At 45.1% G+C, this 27,542-nt stretch overlaps 1 protein-coding gene and 1 long non-coding RNA gene across 3 annotated transcripts; both read left to right on the top strand.

Annotated features, from left to right (window-relative positions):
• The first annotated feature begins 4,705 nt into the window (after window positions 1–4,705).
• LOC135328399 (uncharacterized) lies at window positions 4,706–10,335 on the top strand. Its single transcript, XR_010389231.1, has 3 exons — window positions 4,706–4,961; window positions 9,829–9,889; window positions 9,987–10,335. It is a non-coding gene; the product is annotated as an uncharacterized LOC135328399 (long non-coding RNA).
• Window positions 10,336–22,959: 12,624 nt separating this feature from the next.
• RASL11B (RAS like family 11 member B) lies at window positions 22,960–27,083 on the top strand. Of its 2 annotated transcripts, XM_064511158.1 has the most exons (4): window positions 22,960–23,178; window positions 23,253–23,309; window positions 24,522–24,598; window positions 25,464–27,083. In XM_064511158.1, the coding sequence occupies exons 1-4, from the start codon at window positions 23,034–23,036 to the stop codon at window positions 25,929–25,931; spliced, it is 747 nt and encodes a 248-aa protein (XP_064367228.1). In that variant the 5' UTR covers window positions 22,960–23,033; the 3' UTR covers window positions 25,932–27,083. The 2 variants fall into 2 exon arrangements, with proteins under 2 accessions (XP_064367228.1, XP_064367229.1); XM_064511159.1 differs by lacking the exon at window positions 23,253–23,309.
• The last annotated feature ends 459 nt before the right edge of the window (window positions 27,084–27,542 follow it).

Below are 27,542 nucleotides of genomic sequence, written 5' to 3'. Positions count from 1 at the left end.
TGGGGACAGATTTTACCAGGAAGACCAGATTATGCCTTCAGCTTAATTTTCTCAGACATCCCATATACTCCTATACCCCTAGGCCCCTATACCATACAGCCAGTTATCAAGAAATCAGATCAGAAAACAGCTTACAAGAGCCAGAATGGGTCCAGTCAACTGGTTTTACATCTGACTGTAACAGTATGGCTCTGCTAGTAGGTTGTATGAGATTTAATGCTCCTTTCTTTTTTGCCCTGCAGCACTAGAATACGCAGAACAGACCGCAATATTTACTGTTTTTAAATCAGAGCCTATAAATGGCTTTTTTCCCCTTCCAATATTTTAAAAACAGATAAACCCTTACTGAATAGCTTTCATATAACTTTCTACTTCTGCTCTCCAAAGAAAGAGACAAACAACAGAGTCCTGGGGAAGTGTGAGTGCAAATAGACCATATCTCCCTGTGACTTCAAGAGCTTTCCTGACTAAAGATGTTTTCCTGACTCAAGTCCAGGCCTGTGATAGTGCAGTTCCTTTTGCAGCCACTTCTACCATGATATCTGAGTAGTTTTGGAGTCTTGAATGTATTTATCTCCTCTGAGATAAAGAAAGGCTACACACAATTAGCCCCAGTTACACAGAAAACTTGTGGCAGAGAGGGAATTAAACTAGAATCTCAGGAATCATAGATTATAACTGCCTAGAAAACATTCTTAACCTTGTTAATGTTTTAATAATGGGATATATGCATTTTTGCCTTTTTTTTTTTTTTTTGCATTCCCAGGTGTCTTTGGTCTATCACACTTTCTTTTAGAGTGTATAGACTCAAAATCACAGCCAGAGCTGAACCCCTGGGGCATTTTTAGCTCGCTTGTTGCTGGTATTGAAGCATCATTTGATCCATTTTGTAATGATTTAATAATTACCTTTTTACATGAGGTGAAGGGAGTCAACAGAACATGCTGTTTCCAGAATGTTTTTCCTAAGCAGGAGCCAGCCGCCGGCCCAGGCTGCGCCTCCACCTTGGCAGGATGCGCTCTGGTATGAAAGACCCTTTAAAGGAGCCCTGCTGTGAAACGATCCCGGGGTCACCACTGCTGTGGTCTCAGAAGATCAAGCTCCAGATAAATTATAGTCTCACACACCTTTAGTCTGGCACGCACGTTGCAGCAATAACAAGAGCTCAGCAGCGGAGGAGATGGCAGTGAACGGGACAATGTGTGTGCCACCCTCAAAGGCAGCACTGGTCCCCACCAGGGTCACCAACAAGAATCTGAGGGGGATTTTAGAAAGGTCAATGAGGGAGGGGAGACTCTGGCATTGCCTCTTGCCTCCAGAGGAACCCCTATCAGGTTGTTCACAGTTCTCCTCTTATTCGTGTGCGTGTGGCTGAAGTGTTTTGCAAAGACCAGCTATGTCCTACTGCATTATTCATGGAAACAAACTGCATTACTTGAGCCTGAAGGAGATGCAAGAGGAACACTTGGTTCAGCGAGCTCATGGCATGAAACTAAATTATTAACACAGCTGGTGCTGCTGCTAAGTTGCTGCAGAAATACGGGCATGGCCTCCCACCAAGTCACTGAAACAGATGTCAGAGGGGCAATGATGGGATGCCCTTAGCTTGTGAAAGGGGGGAAGTTAAAGAAGATTTCAGGTCTTCTTGTGCCACCACCTCTGTCAGCCTTGGAAATCACCAGCGCCTGAAGAGTGGTGGGCCATATCCGGACACGTGTTATGTTCCAGTTTGTGCACAGTAATGGTTATGTTCCTTCAGAGAGTCACTGGGTGGGGAGACACCACTTCTTCCCCCAGGGGCACCTGGCACCTGCTGGGGTAGCTGCTTACAGGGACTTCAGGGCGGTGCAGGAAAAGGAAGGAGGAGAGGCACACACTTTGGAGAGGAGAGCAAGTGGAAGGAGCTTCCTGGTGCCCAGAAAGCACTGTGTGGCTGCCAGAAAGCCCCTGAGGGGCCGAAAGCAGGCCTGTAAGTGAGGGCTTGTCTTTAAGGACCCAGTGAGCTGGGGGAGAATTATGTATACATCATTTTAATTTCTGATCTCTACTGTGTTGTCAGTTTTGAGTTTTTGCTGTTGAAGAAGTTAAGTGTTTCTAGTTCACATTCCAGCAAGATCCATCTTCTCCTCGTTTTAAAGCCTTGCTGTCTTTTCTGAGGAGCTCACGGATGGGAAACGTGAGGGCAGCTCCAGCTCAGGGCGCAGGCTGGTCGGGGTCCGGCCCGGAGAGGTGGTCAGCTTGCAGACCAGCGCGGTTTGCCGTTACTGAGTCCTCCCTGCGATGTAGCCGCTGGCGAAGGGGCTGGGAAACAGCAGCTAGAGGCAAGGGGGGATGCCAGAACCGGGGCTTCTCCATGCGGTGAAAGCAGGTGGACAGAGGATGTGCACAGATAACCACCGCAATGGCCTGAGCATGTAAGGCTGCCCCAGCTCACGCCGAGAGCTGGTTTGAAAGTGTGCAAGTTTTGGACAGGCACTTTTACAAACTTCCTTTCCTGAACAAGCTGTAGCTTGGCTAGAAGAGTCCGGTGAGGAAGCAGGGGAATACGTTCAACAAGTATTTCTCTATCTGGGTTAGTAGTAACATCTTTGGGTTGTTAGACAGAAAGAAGAATTTGTCTTTTAATTTACTTGTTACTCTTTATTTGCTCCGTTTGCTTGTTCACACTTGATTTTCTCAATCTGGGCAAAAAAGGTTAAAGGATTTTCTCCTTTTTCATTCGTGTCATTAGAGACAGCATCTTCAGACTTCATCTTCACAGGGTAATATTTATTTGTTTAAGAACAAATGCTTTTGAAATGAAATGTAAATTATTTATATGCTTTTTATTTTGCTTAGGTTTTAAATAGTAGACAGATTTTGACTAGATAATACCCTTTTAGAAAATCAAGTTCCTGCACACATCCCTATGGATTATATACTGTTACCCAAAGACTTGGTGATGTAACAGTCAATATATATACGTATCTATATCCTCTTTCCCTGTAGTTAAATAAACGTTTAAAGCAAATGCTCTATTAGCTCCTGACTATCAATCTTAATGTAATAATGGCATTGTTTAAAGCTAGATAGGCCTTTCCCCTCTATTCTATTAAAATATTTACATTGTAATAACTCAGTAGTTTTTTTTCTAAATGGAAGGCCTGTAAGTGGGTGAAAGTATTTTAGGGCAGGGTGAGACTGAAGGGACGTGACATGTTATTGAGTTAAGGGCCTTAGAAGGTGAGGGCTGCGCAGTCGTAAATTCCAGGAATGCGGATGTGACTCGCCGAATGTGTATATGAAGCTGACAGAGTTTGACAGCTACCATCTGTGAACAATAACGTATAGAGAAGCGAGGCTGCGCGATGCAGCCTGGAATGCACCTATCAGGCTCCAAGGACTATAACAATTTACCCCTCATTATCAGTGCCCGTGGTCATGATTAGCTGCAGGGGCTGGAATGAAACTTGGAAATTATGAGAACAAAGTTCCCCTTGTTAAAACAGAGTAATTAGTTTAATACATATGAGGAGAAAATGGGCAGGAGACTTCCTTTTTTTCCCTTTTATTAAGTGTTTACCATCCAGGCCCTGCTCAGGAATGCTAAAAGACTGCACAGTGAAAATGGATAGACTGTTATTTCTTACTGCATCATTTAAAATATGAGAAAATGGCTATTTTGTATTCATGCTCTTGCTATTTCAGGGCTTTCTAGGACTGTACAATCTTTGCAGCAGAGAATGACAGAGAAGTAATTTCATGATAACTGTGTATATGCTACATCTGTTGATCAAAGCTGATTTCTTGTGGTCTATATTTTTCTGTGTCCAATCAGAGCATAGCATTTTGGCCAAAATATGCCTTTCAAGCCATAACACCTTTTACGTATATTCTCTTTCATAGATCATAAGGGAGTCTTTGCTAGTTTCTCAGTCCTACATACTACAAAGAAGTCCATATTTTCCAGCACTTCTATATTGTTTCTAGGTGAACACCATGGTGTACAGTGCAGCTTGAGCACAGAGAAATAATATTGATAATTCTCATTTAAGGTTGCTCAAGTACACACTGAGAGCTAGCTTATTGCTTAGTGTAAACTGGCATGGATCAGTCATACCTGAAACAGTGCTTATGCGAGCTGAGAATCTGGCCCAGAAAATCAAGGAAGTTATTAGATAAGAAACATATAACATGCCATCTACATAATGCATATTTTCATGCCCACAATAATATATAGCCCTAATCTCTTCCTGCAAGCATATTTGTTTCTTATAAAAACTACATCAGTCGCAGTCTGCACACATTCATTATTCAAGAGCTAACTCCAATAGCAGTTTTAGCTCCAGCAACAAGGTGCCCAGATTTCTAGGAAAGGCATTCAGCTTCAAAAAATATCCAGTGAAAACAATGCATAAAAAGAGAGAAACAGCAGGAAGTCTATTGAGCAGAAAAGATATCATCCATCCTCTTTTAATTGAAAGAGAAAGGTTAAGGTTGGTTTAAAAAGAATGTGTGAGCAGATGAGAAAAGTATAGTAAGCAGTTTCTGTGATAGATGGTTTAAATTTAGTTGTTCCTGCCTTGGGCGGGGAGGGTAGGAGGGGGGCTATGTGACCTCTTTGGGTCCTTTCTATTGCTATTATTCTGTAATAGGAAAAGAGGAGGAATCTCTGAAATGGAAAGGTTACATGTTATTTCATCATCTGCACTAGAAAAACACCAGTGCACCAGTGAGGTTATCAATGGAAAGCCATTAATATAGATGTGTTGTATCAGTGTAATGTGAGGCTTAGACTTAAAGGTGTCTCTGTCACAGTCATAGACATACACTTTTTCTCTTGAATAAATTTACTTACCTATACCTCTGGTTTGCACATTTCTAGTATACCCAGGTTAGCGTGGGGTGTTTATGCTGCATTGAGATGACTGCAGGCTAAACACGCCTTTGCAATGGCAAACAGCTGGAATAACTCAGCTAAGGTAAGTCTCTTTCTTGTATTCCTTAATTTCATTAGAAATTTGCATGTGAAACTAGTTACACCAGTCAATGCATATATGATCTTACTAGGATATCAGGCTAGTCAAACATTTTCAGCTAAATAAAGTGAGAAGAAGTTATTTTTCTCGACATTTTTCAATTTTTCTTTGGACAAGCTGTATCTCAGAAATGGAAGAAAGGTGTGTAGGTTAGATTTTTCAGTGGAAGGCAGAAATTTTTCAGTGGAGAAAAAAACATGTATTCCAACTAGCTCTACTCACTGGTGTAGAAAAGTGCTGTTCCTGAATGAAATTAATGTGCAGGCGACTGGCGTTGGTGTGGGGAGCGGCAAGGAGTGTAAGCATTGCAGAGTGCTAAACTGAAATTATAATAACCTTGGGTTGGCTCTCATATAATTGGCAGGTGGGTTACAGCCACCGGACTGGCAAAGCTCAGACAGCAGGGACAATGCAAGCTGCCCTGCCTGCTTGTGCTGATGTCCCAGTTCACGTCTCGCTGTCTTGTTCAGAGCCCGTAGAGATGCCTCTTAACCCAAATTAGTGGTGTCTACCTCACTCCTTCGCATACACTAGACCCTCCTATTGTTTTGTCCTATTTGTACAGCGCCTGTCACAGTAAGAGCCAGGTCCGCGTGCAGAGCTGACAGGCACTGTCACTGCGCAGTTAATAATGTTGATGGTGATTGTTTAAAAATAATTTAAAGAATAGGCAGGAAAATAATTGAACCTTCCGGTCACTGCTTGCTAGGCCGGATTTGAGATAGGAACCCTCTAAAGACAAACAGTTTCACTGACCGCTTCTGGTCTTGTTGCATCCAGTCCTTCCCGAAAAGGCTTGGAATTCAGACACGAGTCACAGAGACCCAAACTGCCAAAACCCCAAACCAAATACTAGCCAGGGATCTAGAGGGGTCTTTGTGTTCTGCAGAGATCCTTCTCTGCAGATCTTTCTTAGCAGGTCCTGTTCTCTCAGCAACACAGCTAAAATGAATGTGATATGCAAAATGAGACTTCTGCTGACTGTCTGCAATATCATTAAATGTTGCATGAAATCAGTCTCGTCTGTGGCCTGTTCCGATTTCAGTTGTGTGAGGGGGGAGCTGCATTAATTAGGCATCATTATTATTTGCATCTACACACATGTTTCGCAGTGTCTGTGAGACAGAAAACATGCCTACCCGACAAAGGAGGGACTGACAGCCTGGAGCACAAGGTAGCAACCTGAGTATAAGCCACCCAGGGGCTTGGTGTGCATGTTACAGATGCATGTGGGCGAGAAAACCCCTCCCTACCTGCTATGATTTTGCTGCTATTGTTATCTCTGACAGCAAGATAAAAGCTTATTGAGGTTCACCACTCTTATTTTGTGTCCTTTATTTTGCTGTGTAATCATTTCCAAAGGCTTACAATTCTTTAGTCTATAACAGCCTGTAAAAGAGAACCATTTTCTAAGGCTGCCTGTGTAATGCAGGTGATCTACTGCATTCCTTCAAAGCAGTAAAGAAAATAGCAATGGGACTGAAATTGCCTGTAATTTTCCTCCTAGCATTTTGTAACTGGAGTATTACTATGTTATTCTACCTCCTTCTTTTATGTGGGAGCAGTTTCTCAGGCTTTGGGATCACATTTCTTTAAAAAGTCTTTCTTTATATACTTTATAACTTCAGTATTACATCAAAGTTGGCAGAATAGCTACCAAACCCTTTAATACCAAGTTACAAGTCCTTCTTACCTTTACCAGCCTCAGTGCCTCATGTGTTGCATGTTTGTCCCTTCTCCACAATGCAACAAGCCAGGAGGGTCCCTGAACTGGGCAGTCTGACCTCATTCCCTACTTTTGCTGCTTGCTCACTTTAAAATCTATTAACTCTCTGCCAGGAATTAGTCTTATAAGTTCCTCCAGCGCCCAGTTCTGCTTTCCATTCTAGCTGTCTTGTATTGATTAACCAGCTTAGAAACACAGCAGAAATTAACACTGGTAATGGGCCTAGTCTAGAAAGATGGTGATCTCAAAGGCATTTGTGGCTACTTCATGCCCCACAAGTTCAATCATTTCTTCAACAGCTTCCTGAGCTAACCCACCAGTTTCTGTCACATGGTTTTGAGATATTGTTGGATTGCTGGGATTTTTAACCTGCTTTATTGCTTTTGAATAAGAGAGATTTTCAAAATGTGCAACATTGGTCCAACTCAGCAACTACTAAGTGATAAAATTTTCATTGATTTTTTTTGTTATCTATCTCGTGCTTTTCTTTGCCTCTGTATTGCCATGACACCAAGCAGTACAGGCTAGAGGATGAAAGGTTAGTTCTAAAAGATCAGCTACCTTATTGTTGCCTGCCCTTGTAAAGCTAGATAGAAAGCAAAATGTTTATTTTAAGTTTTATGAGAGTAATATTTCTTACTGCTGAATACAGCTTTTTAAAACATTTTATCTCCTTTCAAGATCTGATATAAATCTTAACCTGTGTGCTGGGTTCTAATGTGCTGAGTATGTGCTAATGTTTGGAAAGATGTGCAAACACCCTTTTATTCTGTATAACTTTCACTCTGTTTAACTGAATTTTTAAGGAGGCATTTCTCAGATTTCAGATACAAGATAGAACTTAATGTTCAAGTGTCTTGGTCCCTATGGAGTTAATGTCTAGAGACATCCCTGGGTACCCAGAAAATGGATTTGAGTCAGAAATCTGATTTCTTCTTTTTAGTGAGAAACCTGATAATGAAGAACAAAGCACAGGCCTACAGAAATGGGCTGCAGCAGCATTAAACATCTCTAGCTGGTGAACCAGCATTAGCGGCAAGCCGGGGTGAAGGATGCATGTAAGCATGCTGCCGTGTCCCCGTTATCCTGTCCGTTGGCTCCGCTCTTATCAATTAAGCGGTAATTGAACTTGCCCTTCACTCCGTACTCTGCGCATTTTGGAGGTCCGGATCACTGTCGGCCTCCATCCCCTGCTGCTCTCAAGAACGGAGCCAGGAGCGGGGAGAAAATTAATGGCACAAAACCCATACTCTTGCCCATAACCTTAACAAATTTGTGCCCCTCGGCTGGTCGTTCTTAGGTTGTCTGGCTACTGACTTCTGAAATTTAGCTGCCCAGGTGAGAAACTGGCAGTGGAGCTCACCTGCAGCTGTAAGCATTAGAGAAGGGGACTGACCTGTAAAGCAATGTGTGTTTTTGACTGTACCATTTCTCCTCCGCCTTGTAAATTTTATAGCACAAAACCTGTGTTTGTACAGTGCCTAGCACAAGAGGGCTCCCGGCCTGACTGGGAGGTCTGAGCCACTGCCACAGTGCATCTGACTCATTAGACTAATAAAAGTTGGCTCACGCTTACTTCTGGTCAGTGCTATAGGTTAAACTCAACAGGATAACAGCCATCTATCTTTCCAGCTACAAGCATTGATGAGTCACTGGCTTGTCTCTGCTCAGATGGGATATGGCAATCTAGCAATGTTTATTGGATTGGTTTATCTGAGAAATCTTTTATTTTTCAAGCAATAATTAAACTCCTCTTAAAGTTCAGCATTAGCAAATGCCAATAGTTGTCAGCTAAATTTAGACTGAAGACCTCTGTATTTCATGAAATAACCAGTACAGATTGTTCCCTTTTTTGCTGAATATTTAGTAGGGTAAAGGGGTATTAGATAAGAACACATAAGCTGTTCTGGGAGCAGACCAAAGCCTTCCTTCAGCTGCGTGCCTTCATCAGCGGACCGTATAGGAAGGTGCCTTCTTGCTTGTTCTCGCTGTCTCTTCCCCTCTGAAGCTTGGTTTTTTCTGATCTATGATTCAGCTTCGACAGCAGAGGCTGAGACTGCCCTGCCTCCAGGGACATATGCAGCCTGGGGACTGGAGGAGTCTCCTGGAGGGGCCATGAGGTGTTCGAATCACCTCAGGCTGAGGAGAGCACTGGATGCAGGTCTCCGGCTGCCCGGGGCAGCGCGGTGAGCCCCAGGCGGCTGTGGGCAGCACTGCCATCACTCTGCCCTTGGAAGAGGAAACAGTGAGCTGGACATCTGCACCCAAAGACCTGACCTGTGTGTCTGAGCGTCGTTGTCCCCAAATGTCTTCGTAAAGCTGGAGTCCAGAGACTTCCAGCATCAGTGTTCGTGAATCCAAGACCATCAGGTGGCCCTACATTTTTCTGGGAGACAACAGATGGGCTGGCTTCATATAAAAACATTGTCCTTCCTACAGACCTGCCTGATAACTGAGGCCCTGTGGAGCTCTGTGGGCCACAGAAGACCCTAGCGAGGATCTCCTGAAGCAGCCTTGGCCACCCCCAGGAGAGGGGCACCACTGGCCCGGCCAGGTGCAGAGCCTCAAGGCCTTTCACCTGACCCTCCGAGCAGAGCCTCAGAGCAGGCGGCTCTGCTATCCTGCCGGCCTGGTAGATGGAAACCCCTGCTAGGCAATCACAGGACTTCACTCCCAGAAAGCCTCCTGTGAGTTTTACCCTCAAGCAGCACAGCCTGGCCTAGCATGCACACTGAAAGCACCTGTGACTTTTTTAAAAGCCACCATTTTAATAACAATACATCACACCTTGATAGCGCTTTTCATCCGCCCACCTTAAAGCGCTTGATGATCATGGGAAATATTACTGTCCTCATTTCGGAGACAGGGAAAATGAGGCACCAGGCAATTCAGCTTGCTTTTGATATAGTTGAGAAGTGGAAGTAGTACAGCATTAGAGCATACTGCTATGCGAATGTTTCAGTATTTATGAGCCATCAGAGAGGGCGAACTACATTTTTTATAGCTAGGTGAACAGCAGAACATGTTTTCAGAAATGCACACTCTGTAGCCACAATTTATACACATCGCAGTATCTCTCCGCAGGTTTGGAGGCTGGGAAAGGAGAGGAGAGAAGAAGGGGAAGGGGAAGGAAGCTCCTTGAACGGTGAGTAAGGAGGCTTCTTGATTTCCCTGCAGATAGAAAATCAGCTCCAGGTACCTTTTTTCCCTAAAAAAATGAAAAACACTATTTTCCTGTGCAGCATGTTTCCGCTTGGCGAAGCTGACTGACTACTGGGGACACGGAGAGCAAGTAGCTGGAAGGACAGGAGCGCAGGCCTGAGCAGCGTTTCAGAGCCATGGGGCTGAGGCTGGTGCTTGCATCGCTCGCCTGGTTGGGGGCTCTTGCACTGCCCCACTGATCTGATTCCAGCTCACCTGGAAAAAAGCAAGTGTCACAGAAACACACCCCAGCAGTTCTTAATGATACAACACACATTGTCTCCATTTGTCTACTTGAAAGACACTGCACATCTTTACCTGCAGTTTGTCTTCTGAGTGGGCTGCAGCGGGTCGGCGCTCACAGGCGCTCGCCTTGGCGGTGACTGTTGTGACGGCTGGTGAGGGCTGCTCTGCCTTCCCGAAGGCAGGACAAGCCAGCTGGAGCTGGCAGGCAAACAAAAGCCGCTGGGAGACGACGAGCAAAACGACTGCCGCGCCGCTGAGAAGCTTTTTCTGGACTGCGCCCCGCGCCTCGGAGCGTGCCCCCTCCGTTTCACTACAGCTCTTCTTTAAGAGCCCAGTCTTGCATCCAGGCCAGAAATAAGCCTGGTAGCACACGAATTTTGGTCTTGGAGCAACAGCTTCATTTTCTAGACGTGAAGTATTAGCCTTCCAGTAATATGTGATGAAATGTAAGTTGTGCGTATTCTGCACCCAGCCTTGTCGCCCGCGCTGGCAGCGTCTCCTCGGGAGCCTCCACGGCCTGCGCGCCCTGCCATGCCCGTGTCCCCTCACGCGTGCCCCGAGAGGACACGAGGCCCCGGCGCTAGCAGTCTCCTGCAAGTGGCAAACCTGGGTGGCAAACAGCCAGGGATGACCCTGCGGGAAGGAGTCGGGGGGAAAACCCAGGGCCCCGGGCAAGCGAGCGAGGGAGCAGGCTCCCAGCTCCGGCTTGCCGGCCCCTGCTGCGGGGCACCCGCGGGGCCAGGGAGCTCTGGTCCCGGCTGACGGCACGCTGAGCGTGCAACGCTGGAGCAGCTGCCTGGAGAGCGCAAAAGTGTGACTCTGTTTGAGAAGCCTGCAAAATAGTACAGGCTGGATGTGCTCTTTATGGACCCCTTATTTTTCAAAGCACTGCCACGGCGGTTCGTTGTCCAGCCTCCATGCAGTGGCGTGCTTTCTCCCCTTCCCAAGTGCCAGCTGTGATTTACTTCCTTAACAGAATTAATTTTCCATTCTCTACATGCTGCCTCCTTCTTTCCTTGTTTATCTCTAAAAATATTTTGAGAACAATTTATCCCTAAAAATACTTTGAGCACTTTTTCAAGTGCAGTGGAACTACAAGCCTGAAACACAAACCAAGACTCAGACAAGTTGCCTTTGTATTTTATTTAAAACAATAAGAAATGATAAATAAAATATCATTGCTTATTGCTTTATTTCTTTGCCAGCTAAAGGACAATCTATTCTAGGCTTAGGAAAATTTATAAGCTAAATTTTCATAGACAAGCTGCTGTATAGTTTCCAGAGAGTCTTGAAAAATGTTTCTTTCTGTAAATGCAATTCCTATTACAACTCTGAGCAAAGGCTTCTACTTGGACAGTCAAATGATTTGCAAATCAAAGAAAGTGGGATGCTCATTAATGTTGGTTTAGAAAATACTGTACGAGTTTTAGAGAAAATCAGGTTGTATTGTAGTCTTATCCAGTTGTTCTTTTTTTTTCCCTGAATATTTTTACCAAGCACTGATTTTTTCAGGAGTTTTATCTTAGAGTTAATTATAACATTATAATCTGTCCCAGATCAGTAATAATGTAGCTCTAATGCTTGCAGAGCAGCCAAGAAAACGAATTGCAACTTTGGTTCTTTCATAGCTGATTCATACACCAGAAGAGAATGAATCTTTTATGTACACACTGCCTTCTGGTATTTTGAAAGAATACATATTTTGAAACAACTGAGATTGCAGTTACTGCTCAGATATAAGTAAAAAAAATTCTAGTTATGTGTTAATGTTTTATTCATGACTGTATGTAATATTAATGCAAAACACTTTTACTTCTCATTTAGAAATCCAATTATTGGATGTTTCAGCTGTTTTAGATACAGTGAGAGACTGTGTGTGATTCTAAACAGTGAGTCAGCTGTTGTCTACACCCATAGCTAAGCAGTATGGCTGGAAGATCATCTGATTATTTTTATGCAAGATCCATTTCCCTTCATGCCCAGGCTGATTCGAGGAAGATGCTGACAATAACTGCTGGAGAGAATTAGTAATTTTTTGGAGTTAGGCTTCAGACGTGGTGGTTCTTTGTCTAGAATGTCATAAAGACACAATTGTATTTATTACATCTCAGCATTATCTAATTTTTAATTAGCTCACAGCTAATTTTTAAGTAGTTGGAATTGCTCTGAAAGCTGACATCATACAAAGTTCTCTGCATACTCTTAGCAAGTTTTTCTTTTATGCTAAGAAAAATGACATTGATTCTTAGTGTACATTTCTGCAATGTGAAGTCATATCTTGAGTTACAAGTCAGTCTTGATCACAATTCTTTTTCAAATGAAAAATATTTTTGTCTGCTTTACATATGCAACAGTGAAAAAACATAAATTTTCCCAGACTTTGTAGATAGTATTTTTTTTTTTTTTGCCCAACATCAGGCTAAATAAGGGAATGCATTTGTAGTGAGTATATCTACTCCTATACCACAAAAATCAATGTAAACTTTGTTACTAATGTCAATGGAAGCGGGACCAAACCTTTAGCAAAACACATGCTTTACAGCAATAACACTAGTATTACAGTAGCATATAATAGCATTTTATTATGTATTTTAATGAATTAAGGACAGTACTTCGCATTCAAATGCCCTTTTGTCTTTAAAGTTCAGTGTGTTTCAAGATCACATTGAATGGAGATTGCAGCTCAACTATATATTACATATGACTGTCCTTCCTCTACCAGTAAATAAAATGAGGCAGAGAAGTCCTGAGGTCAGATGGAGCCCACTAGTAGCTAAGCCACACTGAAACACATCATCACTCTGCAACGTGCTCCAAACACTGGAAAGCGACCCTGGTGCAAAAGCATGCAGAGCTGTCACTGGGTCTAAGCAGGAGCAGATGCTGAAATAAGGCTGATCTATTGGCTGTCCTGGCTGTTTTGGTTATGTTAGGGAGGTTTTTATATTTTTGCAGCAGAACAAAAGGAGGGAAACTAAACCCAGTCCCACCTTCTGAATGGTGACTCATGCACCGCTTAGCGCCTGCAGCGAGCCAAGTGGCTTGCTGGTGCGTGTCAGGCTGCCTCCCGCCTGCCGTCCCATTTGGGCACGGTAGGACTGCTGTGCCGTATCTGCACCCCTTTTGCAGTGATTCTGCAACAGTGTGACTCGCTTCAATTCAGAAATGAAAGAAAACCCGTATTAAACCTTCTTACAGCAAGGTCAGATTGGGAGTCTCTCTCCCTTCGTACAGCTGACTTGCTCTGTCGTCCCCACACTCGCTTGCATGACCGTCCCTTTCTGCAAGCCTGACTCCCCAGTGTGCCCCACGAGACCACCCCTTCCCAGTGGAAATAATTTAAGCACAGGTTTTCTTTCATGTCTTCACCTGTGTCTTATAAACATTAGTAGTTATGGGCTCCATTTTGGACAGTGTGAACAAAAGCTTTCTCTTAGCATTTAACTTCAGCCTGGATTGAAGGAAGAATGATTTCAAGGCAGCTGGATAAAACTCACCCCAAAGCTGTGGTGCATCTGCACTCGGGGCACTGAGAGACGGGCTGTCCCAAGCCGTGACTGGCTCTTATGTTTACAGCTCCTAGCTGATCTCTTCCTCATTCTTTTACTTCTGCTTTCCTGCTTTATTTTTTAAAATATCACACTCAAAGCTGCAAACAAGAAGTCCCCTGTCCGCTTTTTCCTTTCCCATTTGGTGGAGGTGTCTGTAATTTGCTCACTGTAAAAAACATGACCAATGGGCTGATATACTGAGGGTATTATTTTTTTGGAGAATTCAGAAAGACTGTGATAGAGGTAAGTCGTAGTCCAGCCAGAGAAACCCAGCTCCAGGATACTGCAGACAAATGAGAGCATTTGTTTTCAAAGTCACTGAATATTTTGGGGAGGAGGAAAAAGGTGGGGAAAAGTGATCTGGTCTTATATAAGAAATGAGGAAAATTGCTTTCCTTCTACCTGGAATCTACGCTTTTCTTTTCCTCCTATTAATAAGACGGTATTAAGCCTTAAAAATGTGTAACTCAATACACTGCAGCAGCAATGTCACCTTTGAATTTGCAAGAGGTGCAATTACATGGAGGCCTGCCGGCCAGAGAGGCCCTAGCGGGGGTGCAGGGGGGGGAAAGCCGGCGGGCTGGCGGGACGCGGGCCCTGCTGCCTTCCTAGCCTCCGGACCCATTCCTGCCATACCATGCCACGGCACCGCAGGTAGCACGGGGCAAATAACTCTGGGGGCTGAGTGAGAAAGCAAATATAAAAATGACCATGAAAATTATATAACCATGAAAACTGGTTCCAGCCAGGGACTGAAGTCCTACCTTGAAATATTTAAATCCCATTTGAACTGCATAGAATTACATTCCAGATGAAGTATTAATGGCTTTCACACAATATTTGCGGCAGAGATGCCCCAGCATACCAACCTTTGTGTTTTTGGTAGCTGGAATTTGTAATTCCTCCAGGAGCTGCATTCCTCTAAGTGTTACTTCTATTTTTGGACTGACTACTTTCTTTATATAGAAAAACAGTGCTCTTGTCAAACCATAGAGACTATATGAGTCATGTATACAATAATACTGCATTACCCTTCTCTGTTATGGTGCAGTTCATCATAATCACAAAGGGATTTATAGAAAACAAACATATCTGACAAAGTCTGTTCTTAAACTTCCTGTGTTTAATTCCTGTGCATGTTCGGCCATCTCAACAGCGTACTGCTGAAAAATGGATTGTTGTTAAAACGCTGGATCTTGCAGTAGCTCCAAAGTCCCGTTTTTTGCTAATGGAAATGAATGGCATTCCTTTGTCAACTTTTGGCTGCCTATCTGCAGTCAACTGCCTGCATAATAAGTGTGTGAATGCTAATGATTATCTTGAAACTTTGATGAACAGAAATTATTTAAGGCTGTTAAGGCTGCCTGGTAGGCAACAGTGCTTGCTCATTTAAATACCTTAAAACACATCCATCACAAAACATTACCAATTGGCTCTAGCCTCAGACAAAAACAGAAAATAGAGACTTACAATATGGAAATACAGCAAAGCAAAATGTAATCAGCCTCTTGTAGCCTGCATATCTACCCGGCTATGTAGCTTCCCAGTAGTGTTTTCCAAGTGGGAATCATTTGCCTCCCAGCCTGCCGAGTTACCCTTTCTCTTTGTTTATCTAGTTTGATCCAAAATACTTTCGATCAGCTGGTTTCTTCAGGAAATCTCCATAGTGTCTGTCTTTTTTGAAGCTGTTACTTACAAGAAATTAACAGTAATTGTACTTTTTAAACAGTATGATATACTCTTAAGGGGGCTGCACAGCCAGTTCCAGGAGTAGAGTGCCTAGTTCCTTAGGCATTTTTAAAAAGGTCTGCAAAAGCCACCCATAAGGCAAACACTCCAGCAAAGAACAAGCTTTAGAGCAAGGAGCAGCTCTCCTCAGCATCCCTGTGACCGCTCTTACATGAGCTGGCAGCAGGTAATTATCTTATCCCCTCCCGGGCATCGCTGCTATGCTAAACAAGCTAGGCTTTCCTCCTCTCCTCTTGCAAAATAAGCATTTGTTTCCCCTAATTGCCCTCGCGCCTGTCTGCACCAGTTGCGCCTTGAGCGTGGGTGAGAAGACATGCGCCTGGTGTCTTGAGGAGCTCTCACCGCTCCCACCACCCTGCCCTGCCATCACTGGCCTAAAGTGTGCTGCCGTCATGTTGGCTTTCTCCATGGGTGCAGGACACGAGCAACTTGCCCTGTGAGGCACCAACACAGCCAGCGCTTCTCCTGCTCTGCTGCTTCCCAGGGTTGAGCTCCTTGCTGATTCTAGGAGTGCTGGAAACAGTGAAGTCATGGCGCATAGGGGTGGGGGGAAGTCAAGATTTCTGGGTGCTTACTTGTACTTGTTCAATGCCAAGTGGTTCCTGACCCCTAAAAAAAAGGAAGTGCTGTTCTGTCCAGAGTTGGCCAGAACATTTCTCTTTTAAGCACAGTCATTTGCCAGTAACTGTGAGAGAGGGCTACCTGTCACAGTGCCGTGGAGGAGTTTAAAACGGGAATAGTAGCATTAGATAATGTGCGTAGGACAGTTTGTAGAGAGCTAAGAGCTAGGCCCAGGTGGTCGTCCACCCTGCGGCGCCTTTGCTGTGGGGTGAGCTGCCGACGGGAACGCGGTGACCGCCTACAACTCGAGATACTCAGGTTCTCTCTTTCCTCCCCACTTTCAGGCAAGCCGTTGGTCCCAGGTCTCTGACGTTTATGGAAGCGTGCTCAGACACCTGGTCTAAGGTGTACCCTGCAGTGCGGCTCTCCTAGTCTTCCTGCTGAGGTTGTTCCACAGCCCCGACTGATTTGATATTCATGCAGACAGAGAAGGGCTCATTCGTGGTGGTAAAACTGCTGTCTAAGAGTCTCCAGGGCTTCAGTCTCTGCTTGGACGCAGTGTATCTATGGGACTTCATTAAATAATATTTGGGTTCATAAAGCATTTAGGTGTTTCGAGATGAGGCAGCAGCTGGAAGTGTCTAAGAATGCCTGCGGCATGTGCAACCAGACTTACGCAGCCTGGTTCACTTACAGTTAGAGGTTTTCTCACGTCATCTTTGCTACACACCGTAACAAACCTATGAGGGAGTTGGTAATTACTGTATTGAAGGGAATAGTTCATATGTAGGACCACAGACTGATTAACTGAGGATTTAAAAGAAATGCTGAATAACATCCAGATCTTCAAGCATATTTAGGTGCTTTGTTCCCACGGACAAACAGAAGGCAGTATGCCACTATTACAGGAGATAGTGTCATGGTATGACATTATGCAATTAAGGCTGTGACAAAATGCATATGAATGTGGGAAGATGCGTTAATGTTGCCCAGGCAATCTTATTTCTGGCATTTCCTATATTTTCTGCATTTGACTTTGCAACCTACATATTCACTCATCATAACTTTCTGTTATACGCAAGACTTGAATTTACATCCTTCTCGCTGAAGAAACAGAGCAGAAATCTAAAGCTTTCAGTATCCTCCCACTTTGGAACGAGGTCGGCTCAAGCCACGTCGGACAAGCGCCAGCGCTGGCCTGGCCGCCTGGGGCTGACCAGCGAGGGCCGGGCTCGCACGGGGCCCATCGCTGCCAGCCCAAAGGTGACAACCAGCATCTGGAGATGCGGTAACGGAAACACTGCCTGCAGTTTCAGGGCTGTGACCTCTGCAGGATAATTCTGTGAAGTTACAGGATCTGCCGAGGTTAAACTTGCATATGGTATATGCAAAAAGCTCTTAATTTGCTTAGCAGCTGGCAGCAGCTGTACCAGGCCGAGTGCTCCTCTGCCAGCCTCAGCAGCAAGCTGAGGTTTGCCTGGCATAGCAAGACTTGCTCAATGACCTTTTCCTGACGTAACCCAGCCGTTCAGCCCCTTGACAAACCGACAATATTGCAATGCAGGATGAGACTGAAAGAGATGAAGCAATGGCATTTTAATGCCCCAGTTTTTAGAGTGCTTAATATAGATCCCAAAGGCATTCCTAAAATGGAAAATAAAAATTCTGCTAAGTGTTCACATAAACATTTTTGAATGAGTTAGAGCTTGTATTTATTCAAGAGATTTTTGTCATCAGGGCTTTTTTCACCCCTCTTTTTGGATCAAACAGGTGCTCCGCGCACCAAACAACTGCTTGTACTGCGGGGGCACAAACCAGGGCAAAAAGTACTGGCAGCAGATGGGCAGCCCTGAATGAGAAAGAAAATCCTTAGCTTTCACTTCTTGGCCGAGTTTGCGAATGTTACATAAGGAGGAAATAGGAAAAAATGCAAGCTTAAGAGAAGATAAAATCTGATTAAAATGCAGACTAATATAATTGCAGAACATTAGTCAGGCTTTCTTGTGGAAAGAGAAAAATGTCTGCTATTGTGCTGCTATAGAAACGGAGCCGGGTATGTGGGTAGGTGCGGGCGTGCAGAGCGCGTCCCTCCCTCCCCCCACTTTCCCTGCCCGGGAAGGAAGATCCTATCTCACTCTGTAAGCTTGGCCTTTGCTGGCCAGAGGAGCTTTCCCAGGACAGAGAAAAGTTGTTTTCCTGTTTATGTATTTTCTTTTAATATCTGTTTGCTCCCTATTTTGTTCTGCTGTTGGTAGGTGATACAGCTCTGTGCCAGAGGAGTGGATAAAAGCCGTCTTTTAGGGCTTTTCGTAGGGCTTGATCAACACTGGTTTATCCCACAAGAGCTTGAAGCATATACACCCTGCTCTGAAAAGAAAGTTTTGTTGTGTTTACTTGCATATAACCAAAGAGAGAATGCAGGGTGCTCTGGATAAGTAAATGCTTACCTGGAAAGAGCAGACATGGTCTGTGTTTCTGAACAGTGTCCGCACCACTTGTTCCTTTAGAGATGCATGTTAGAGGTTAACGGCCAATGCATTAAATAACCAAGCAAGCTTCATTCCCTTGGCTGCTGATATGGTGTCTTTATGAAACATGTAAGCTGCATGTAAACGTGCTCATTAAACAACGGCACAAAATAAGGTAGAGAAATGCATGCCTGAAGTGGGGCAGTGTGCACTCACACCAGCTCTCACCCATGGCCATTCGGGCTGACACCTCGTCTCTGCTGCCAGTCACTTCTGCATAATTCAGAGGAAGACACAAGAAATTTTGTCTTAAAAAGACTGATGGATAAGTAAGCCTGTCCCCACTGTATTAGAGTTCTTCTTGGTCCCTAATACTTGGAGTGGCTCAAAATTTGAGGAAATAATTTACTACTGCTTACAAATTTTACAGTAGCATTAAATATTGTAAAACTTCATTTTCTCATAATCTATAAATGTACACTCCTTCTCTGGTCATTGCTGACTTTATTTTTTTGTCCCAGTGCCTTCCTGTAACGATTCAGTGGCTCAGTTACATACTTTATGGGAAAGTATTTTGTACCTCAGTTTTTGAAAAGCTCCACATTTTAATCTTATTGACTTGTTTTCCTTTTTGTGTTCTGAGAAAGAGGGAGAAGATCCCAGTCTCCAATTATTTTATCATGTTCAGTAATCATCTCCTTTGTAAAGCAGAATCCTCTCAGCATCTTCAGAGTTTATCCAGGGCCATCTCATTTTCATCACCCTCTCTGATTTCCCCCCTTTTCTACTGTCCCCCTCTTTTGTGTTGGAAAGACCACTGCTGCACACATTGGGATATGTTGCATCTAAAGATTATTTATATCATGGCACTAGAGTATCCCTGCAGATGTCTGGAAGGGACCTCTTGGTCATCCATTCTCACTGGCATTGCAGACAAGCAGATCATGTAATCTGTTACATAAAGCCATCCAGCTCCATTTAGAATTTAGATTTGGGTTTTCTCCTGCCACCCTCGTTAGACGGCTGTTCCAGGGCTTCGCTACTTTGGCCGCAGAGGCCAGTTTATATCCACTTGTCCTCATGCTGACACTGGCCTCTAGTTTTAAGTAAGCTTTCCTAGCGTTCCCTTTCCCCAAACCCCACTTTCTTTGTTTAGCCAAACTGAATATACCAAGTGTTTTTATCCTCTGCCGAAACAGGCTGTCTCTTCCTCGAACATCATGAGTTTTTGTCCATACTTGCCCTGCTTTTGTTTGCTCTTTCTTGAAACTGGGTGACAGAATCACACTTCGTATTTCCGATCTTTTCTGAAATTACTTATCTGACATAACCAGGTGTACCTTTGCCTGTTTACATAGCTCCTACTCATCTTGTGATTAACAAGTCTTTCTTTTCCAAGTGCTGATTTCATAGTTGATATAGAAGAAATTTTTGTGATTACTCTCTGCAAGTCATTAATATTACTAAATTTAATTAGGTTTTCATTAATCCAGTCCTAAGAGACACCCAGTTTTTTCAATACACTATTCCCATTCTTGTTTGAGCTAATGATGACTCCCAGCTCTGCCATCAGCACATTTCATTAGCATGTTCATGTTCTTGACAGCACCGTTATAATGAAGACATTAAGGCAGACAGGAGCCTTGACGAATACCACAGAACAACTTCCCTTCGGTCTGACACTTTCCTTATAACACATCCCCCTGTCATCGGCTCGTGATCCCCACATCCTCCTGTTTAAATAACCATTTCCGCTTCGGATAGCATCATCACTGAGCCCAAATAGTAAAGATCACATTTCCTTTCTTTAAAGAAAAGGGGGGAAATTGCATCAGGGAAAGATATCATTCTGAAGCAACATTTCATGTAATCCCATGTTTCATTTTATCCTATTCTCCATTTAATTCTATATCTGTAATTATTCTTCTCTTCAAAATTTGTCCAAATTACTGAAAGTATTGGTGTGAATCCCCTTTTCTCCCTTTCTTTAATACAGGTATTCCAGAACGATTTGTGAGCTAAACTAAAACTTCTTGTGAGCAGCCTGCAACCTTCACCCGCCTGTTCTGTCAGCACTCTGGGCAAGACACGACGTTTCCCCTGCGCAGAAATTTCCTCTGACTTTCTTCCCATTACCCATCCTCCCTTTGGTCCCACCTTTCACATAATCATCTTTAAAAATGGAGGCAAAACGCCCATTGGTTTTGAAAATACAGCCAGACCTCTTTTAATCTGTGCTCCCATCTCACTGTATGGCAACCCTGTTTCTTTTTTCCCCGGCTGAAAAAACTGCTGCTGGCCGTTCTTCCTTTTCTCCTGCAATTCTTCATCCTGAAGACCGAACTTTCTGAGGTGACCGCGCTGCCTCACCGTTACTTCTAGGCTTGCTATTTCCAGTGACCTCATTTATCAAGCTGTCAGGGATCTTCTGTAAAACCTTTCCCCTTTGCTTAAGGTACAATGTCCAGATCATTTTTGCTGCTCTGGCATAGAAATCCAGTGTTTCCTTTTTATTCAAGTCCTTCAGCCCTGTCAATTTTCTCTTATTAGGCCTCTTACTCTTTCCTGTTTGACTTAGAATGCCTTTTTATAGACCTGCTTTTTTATTAATCCATTTACTTTAAACTGCATTGACTTACAATCTATCAAACAATTTTTTTTCTATGATCTTAATGGCCTTACAATATATTCACTACTTTTACAAATCTAAAATAACATCACCTCTTCTTGTTTCAGTGACTGCCAAAGAAATCTGTTTCTCTGTTGTATCCAGTGCTTCTCAGGCCCCATCATTATTCATAGCATCATCTGTTCTCCCATTTCTATCATCTTGGAAAGGAGAGCTGCTCAGTAAGCATTATATTCTAGATATCTTTATCCATTTGCAAACGTAACTTTGCAGCTTGTGGAAAGCCCTGCTCAAATGCTTGTTTGTCCCGGCGGTGACTCCAGTGTCACCAGCTCTCGGTTTTGCTGCAGACTCTCTTTTAACAACTTTCCCTGCTGTGGTTTTGATCCAAACACTTGGGGTCTATTCCTCCTCCTTTTTATGTAATCCAGCATTCAGTGTTACTCAGTGACCTTTACTGTGAGGTCTCTCTTTTCCTGAATATGGGAAAGTACCTTCGGTTTAATGATTTCATCCTGCTCTGTTATTCCCTTAATAGCAGACCTTGATTCATACGCTGGCGGGTTTTATTCCTCCATTTTGCTGCTCAGGCTCCGTGCTTACGTAGGCAAGTGCTTCAAACGTGTTACACTGACCGCTTTGCTCCCCGGCTGGTACAAGCCTCTGTTTCCTACCCATCTCACTTACATTTTCCCTCCCTTGCCATCATCTTCTTATCTTCTGTAGTATCTTCAGTCATTGGCATATCCATGTTTTACTGGACTTTTTTTCCACTTCCATGTATTAAAAAAGATGCTGAGATTGCTCAGAAACTCCCCCAGCTTTATTCCTGCAGTCCTTAGTTTCAGTTCTTTTCTTACCAGTTGCCTCAAGTCTGATTCCAGAGCGCTCCCACTCCGAGTGGTGTCTTGAAGCGCTCTGTAATCCCCAGTCTTGTCCAAGGCAGGCACGGGAGGGAAAAGCAAGCTTTTCAGAGGTGGATGCGTATGTACAGAAGTCAAGCCCTACCCTATGTGGAAGCAGATTTATGTACTGCAGGAAAGGTAAAAAGCAGAAAGATGCCTGAGACCTGGTGTGACGTTGCTTATGTCCGAGTCTACACAGTGGGGCTTAGAGGCATAAACCCCAAACTGAGATCCTCAGAAATGCTTGGTCAATCGGCACGGAGCGACAGCAGTGCTTGATGCCCACTGCTACCCGAGACTTCACAAACAAATTTTTTCAGGCTTCTGATAATGCCCAGAAATGCCTCATTTTTGGCAGCCTTCAGCTGCCTGTGCACGGGTTCACACCCGAGCCGGGAGCCCCCTCGCCCCCACCCGCCTCGCAGGGCCGCCTGGCAGGACCGGCCTGCTGCCCGGCCTCCCGCCCGCACGCCCCCGAGCTGTGCTGCCCCTCGGCCCGCGCCCGGCCGGTATGCGGGCGCCCGGCCCCGCCGGCGGGGGGTGCTGCCGGGGCCCGCTGTCAGCGCGGCCCGCGGTGCTGCCGGGCCCGCGGAACCCCCCGAGGCCGCGCGCGCGGGTGCCGCTGCCGGCGGCCGCCGCCGCTTCCCGCAGGGCCGGCTCCGCGCTCCGCGCAGCGCACCGGCGGCCGCCGAGCGGCTGCTTGCAAAACCAGAAAGATTCTGCAAAAAGCCCTGCAGGGAGGTGCCAGCGTGCGCTTGCAGAAAGGGGAGAAAAGCTGCTGCGACCCCCGAGGAGCGGGCGCTGCCCGCCCGGGGAAGCGCGGCCGGGCTGGGGGCCGCGGGGGCGCGGCGAGGGGCGGGCGGCGGCGGCGCTGAGTGGCCGCCGGGGCGGCGGGGAGGGGCTTGCGGGGGCGCGCAGAAAAGCGGCGCGGCGCGGCGGCGGCGGCAGGCAGAGCGGGCGGGCGCGGCGCGGCGCGGCGATGCGCCTGACGCAGAGCATGTGCACCATCGCGGAGTGCGCGGCGGGCGGCGCGGCCGGCGCCGAGGGCTGCCCCGCGGGCGGCGCCGCCCGCCCCCGCCTCGTCAAGATCGCCGTGGTGGGGGGCAGCGGCGTGGGCAAGACGGGTGAGGCGCGGGGCGGCGGGCGCGGGGCGCGGGGCGGCGGGCGCGGCTAACGCTGCCTCTCTCCGTGCCCGCAGCGCTGGTGGTGCGGTTCCTCACGCGGCGCTTCATCGGCGACTACGAGCGCAACGCAGGTGAGCGCCGCCGCCGGGGCGCGCCCCTCCCCGCCGCCTCGGTGCGCGGCGCCCCCGGGCGCGGCAGCTGCGTGCGGAGGGGCCGGGCTCCCCGCGGGCGGCGGCGGGGGGTGGAGGAGGAGGCGAGGGAGGCCGCGCTGCGCCCTGCTCGTGGCTTTCCCCGGGGAGCGGCGCCGGCCCGCCGGGGCGGGCGGCCGCGCTTGGAAAGGGGAGGTGCGGGTCCGGGAGGTGAGCGCGCAAAACCAGCGCAGAATCGGGTCCTGCGTGTGGAAGAGAGGACTTAAAGATGCGGCTGGAAATGCGACGCAGACGGGTATTCCCGGGGCGGGGGCATCCCCAGCCAGCCACCAAGCTCGAGGCCGCCAACCCGTGCGTTGGTTTGACGTGCAGCTCTCGCAGCACCCCGACGGCCAGTCCGGCGAGAGGCGCCCACCAGTTGCTGCGAACATGCAGTTCATGATCGCAGCCTCGCTGCTGTTTCCTTTTACTGTGTTTCCATTCTCTACCAGAATTTACTTTATATGGAGAAGACATCCTTCTTTGAAGAAGTCTTTTATCTGAAACAAGAAAACATAATATAAACCTAATATTTTAACCTAGGCGAACTGAATGCTAGCAGCCAAAAGGCAGTGCCAGCTTAATGGGGACAATGAAGAGGCAATGTTAAGTACTTGCCTGAGTGTAGCATAGTGTAAGTGTAAAGTAATACAAACTTAAATACACAGAATTCTGATGAGGAAATGATCTTTGGGGGGAAAAAAACCCCCCAACCAAACAGCAAAACAGTAAATCTTACAGTCAGCCAGCAGAGAGTTTACAAGTAGTGTTTCAGAGAAAAGGTTTGCCAAGGTGCAAAAAAATTAAATGACAAGCAAACTGTGCTTCTATATGAAAAGTTGGTTATTTTGCCTAGTTACCTTTCAGCCTTTAAGAAGTGATTATGCTTCAAGCTGCACAATATTAAATGTCAAGCTTCAAAACAAGTCAATGCAGATTAAATCCCAGGCTTCTGGTAACATCATAAACTTATGGGTTGTTACACATACCAGATTTTTACATTGGTCCCTCAGTTTGCTAATAGCAATACCACTTTCCCTGCACAGCTAACGGGGGGTGGGTGGGGTGTTACTTCATCTGATTCCCTCCAAAAGCAGCATTTGTCTGTCTGTGGAGCTGTGACTGTACTTGTGATACTGTTGGTGTTGTCACTAGGTAATCTGTACAGCAGACACATCCAGATAGATGGAGAGATGTTGGCTATTCAAGTGCAAGATACTCCAGGAGTCCAGGTGAGCTAGACACATCCATGCAGTTCACCACAGCAGCTCTGATCTTTGTGTGCGTGTCCCTCCATGTGCACCCTCTCATTACGGTCTTTCTAGAAAGTATTTCACTGTCCCTTTCAGAGTTTGGTGTTTCGCGTGGGAGAACTAGCGACTTGTTTTTTAACCAGTCAAACCAGATGTCCCAGGTGCCCATAGTGTGCTGGCAGTAGATGAAAACAACTCACTATTTCGGTGAATCATTTGTACATTGGCGGCCCATTACTTTTGTAGGGCTGAATTATTTAAGTGGCTTATTCTCACTTATGAGGAACATTAGATAAAAAGACGAAATGCTTTTGTGCAAATGTGGTACACATGAAGAAAAATGTCATGACTACAGCCCAGCAAATACTCACTTCATAAATGGGTATGACGGAAACTTATGTCTAGTGTGTTTTGCCTGTACTCATTAGGATGTTGTAAGTTAAAGTTTTGAATGTATAGACCTGAGTATGCTGGATTTCTGCCTTTTTGAACTGGGCAGCTGTCCAGGTCTAAATGCTTCCAGCTCATATCTTTGCTTCCCCAGACTTACTGTCTAGCCAGTTAATTTCCCATTCTGTGGAACTACAAAGTCTTTCTCTGCATGCAGAACTACTCAGGTTGATTTTCCATTTGAGTATAGCAAACTTCAGTGTTAAATTCCAGCTTTTTGCAGCTGAATCAACACATATATTTATGTGCCACACTCAGATTAAGTTTGTACTTGAAATGCAAATACATATGTCTGAAAGCATAAAATGCATTTGGTTTTACAGATGTTGAAGACAAGTTCCTTTAATCTTTTTTGCTATTTCAACTATCTAACTTAAGACAATTCATCTTTCAGATCCATGAGCACAGTCTGGATTGTAATGACCAGCTGAACAGATGCATTCGCTGGGCAGATGCGCTTGTGATTGTCTTCTCCATCACAGATTATAAGAGCTATGAACTACTTAGTCACCTTTACCATCATGTTCGACAGCTGCATCCAGGAAACACAGTTCCCGTTGTCATCGTAGCCAACAAAGCTGATCTCTTGCATATTAAAGAGGTGGAGCCTCAGCATGGACTTCAGCTGGCCAACATGCTGGGCTGTACTTTCTATGAAGTATCTGTCAGTGAAAACTATAACGATGTCTTCAATGCTTTCCATGTCCTGTGTAAAGAAGTTAGTAAACAACAAACAGCCAGCACTCCTGAGCGAAGGAGAACCTCTCTTATTCCGCGGCCGAAATCCCCCAACATGCAGGATCTGAAGAGGAGGTTTAAGCAAGCTTTGTCTGCTAAAGTGAGGACTGTCACTTCTGTTTAAAAGCAGAGCCAAGCGGAGGTTTTGGTCTTCCCAGCATTTTAGCCTGAGTTTGAAACCTGGGATGTTAAACACTGGCACTTCTAGAGTCCAAGGCATTGGGGGGGGGGGGGGGGGAAGGATGGTTCAGGTAGCCTTTTGAATGGCTGTAGAAACAAGAAATTGGTTAAAGAAGATTGGGGGAGGGGGGGAAACTCTTGAAATGGTTCTGGGATGTAACTTGTGGAACAAGTTTCATTTCCAAATCAAAATACTTTCCAGTAAATGAAACAAGCTTTCAGTTTGTCTTTTCTCCAACGGGACAGATTTGGCTTAAAGTTTGTGCAAAAAAACCTTTTAGCTGTAACTCTCAACTTCTTGTACTTGAGCAGGGAAATAGCCTGAACTGTAGTTCGCTGTTCAGAAGTAACCACTTGAGTCTTATCATGTTTTCACTTGGATGAAGGACAGCATGATATATCTGTTTAATTTTTGCACAGTAGAGCCATTTATTACTCACATATTTCAAAACAAACAAACATGAAATTGTTCTGTTAAGTGTAAAATAAGTGGATGTGACTGGGTATCAAGACTGTAAACAATGGTCCTTTATTTTTTACTAGCTATATTATTGCTGACAATTTGAACAGGCTCTTTGTATGCAAAACTATTGTGCACAGGGTGTAAACATATCTAATTACAAGTGACTTGTGAGTTTTTTTACTGTCTGAAAAAATACTGTCCAGACTAAATGATCCAACACTGAGCTTTTGAGGAATGAGCCCGGAGTTGGAGTGATAGTCCACTGCAGGCAGCAGCCAGTGTGAGACACTTTTCTCCTTCTGTCACTCTACCATGTGAGATAGGCACGGAAAGGACCTGGCTGTAATTCAGCTTTTATGTGAAACACGCTGCAGGCTCTAGGCAATGAAACTGGTTGATTGTTCTGAGCTGAGCCAGTCTCTAGTCATCCTTAAACACATCTGACAGATTTATGTTTTTTTACATTGAGCCAATGGAGTTCACAGGCAAAAGGCCTTATACACATGCACTTTAAAAAGCCAGTTGTGCTTTTGTGTAAACTGTAACTTATTTATTTTGTGTACAGTTACTCCTCATATGGAGCAGACTTTTCATTCTTACGGCCTGTTTCAACATTAAATTTTTTGAATTGCGTGTTTTCATGTGTGTGTTCTTCATGTGTATGAGAAACAATTGGTAATAACCAGTGAAGCATTGAGACAAAAGCAACAGGTTTCTTAGGACGGTTGCAGAAACAGAGTTAACAAGGCCTTTGCTGCCTATACTGTTGCTTTATTAGCACGATCTGCAGGGGGGGAAGCTCTCACAACCTTTTACAACTTCCTTGTAAGAAATTCTTTTGGGAGAGAAACTGAAAAAAGCAGAGACCTTACAAAATAGAACTAGATTCTTCATGCCCCTTTTTCAAAAAGCTATAATGAGAAAAGAATGATGTAAGGTAGGTCAAAACTGGCAGAACACTGAATTTTAGGTGACTTCCACTTTCTTACGAAAAGTTGATCGAACACTTCTGTATATTGAGCTATGTGACACAATGAAGAATTCAATGAAGTTACTGCAAGTCTGCAACTGTTTTATTCATGTATAAAGTAG

This window comes from Dromaius novaehollandiae, chromosome 4, assembly GCF_036370855.1.
Source record: "Dromaius novaehollandiae isolate bDroNov1 chromosome 4, bDroNov1.hap1, whole genome shotgun sequence".
NCBI lineage: Eukaryota > Metazoa > Chordata > Aves > Casuariiformes > Dromaiidae > Dromaius > Dromaius novaehollandiae.
The sequence above is the reverse complement of the archived record's forward strand: the minus strand, read 5'-3'. Positions and strand labels throughout refer to the sequence as shown.

Coding starts and splice junctions, on each gene's coding strand:
- RASL11B (XM_064511158.1), top strand. CDS start 23,034: ATGCGCCTGACGCAGAGCATGTGCACCATCGCGGAGTGCGCGGCGGGC. Junction 23,310..24,521: donor CGACTACGAGCGCAACGCAG/GTGAGCGCCGCC, acceptor TGTTGTCACTAG/GTAATCTGTACAGCAGACAC. Junction 24,599..25,463: donor AAGATACTCCAGGAGTCCAG/GTGAGCTAGACA, acceptor TTCATCTTTCAG/ATCCATGAGCACAGTCTGGA.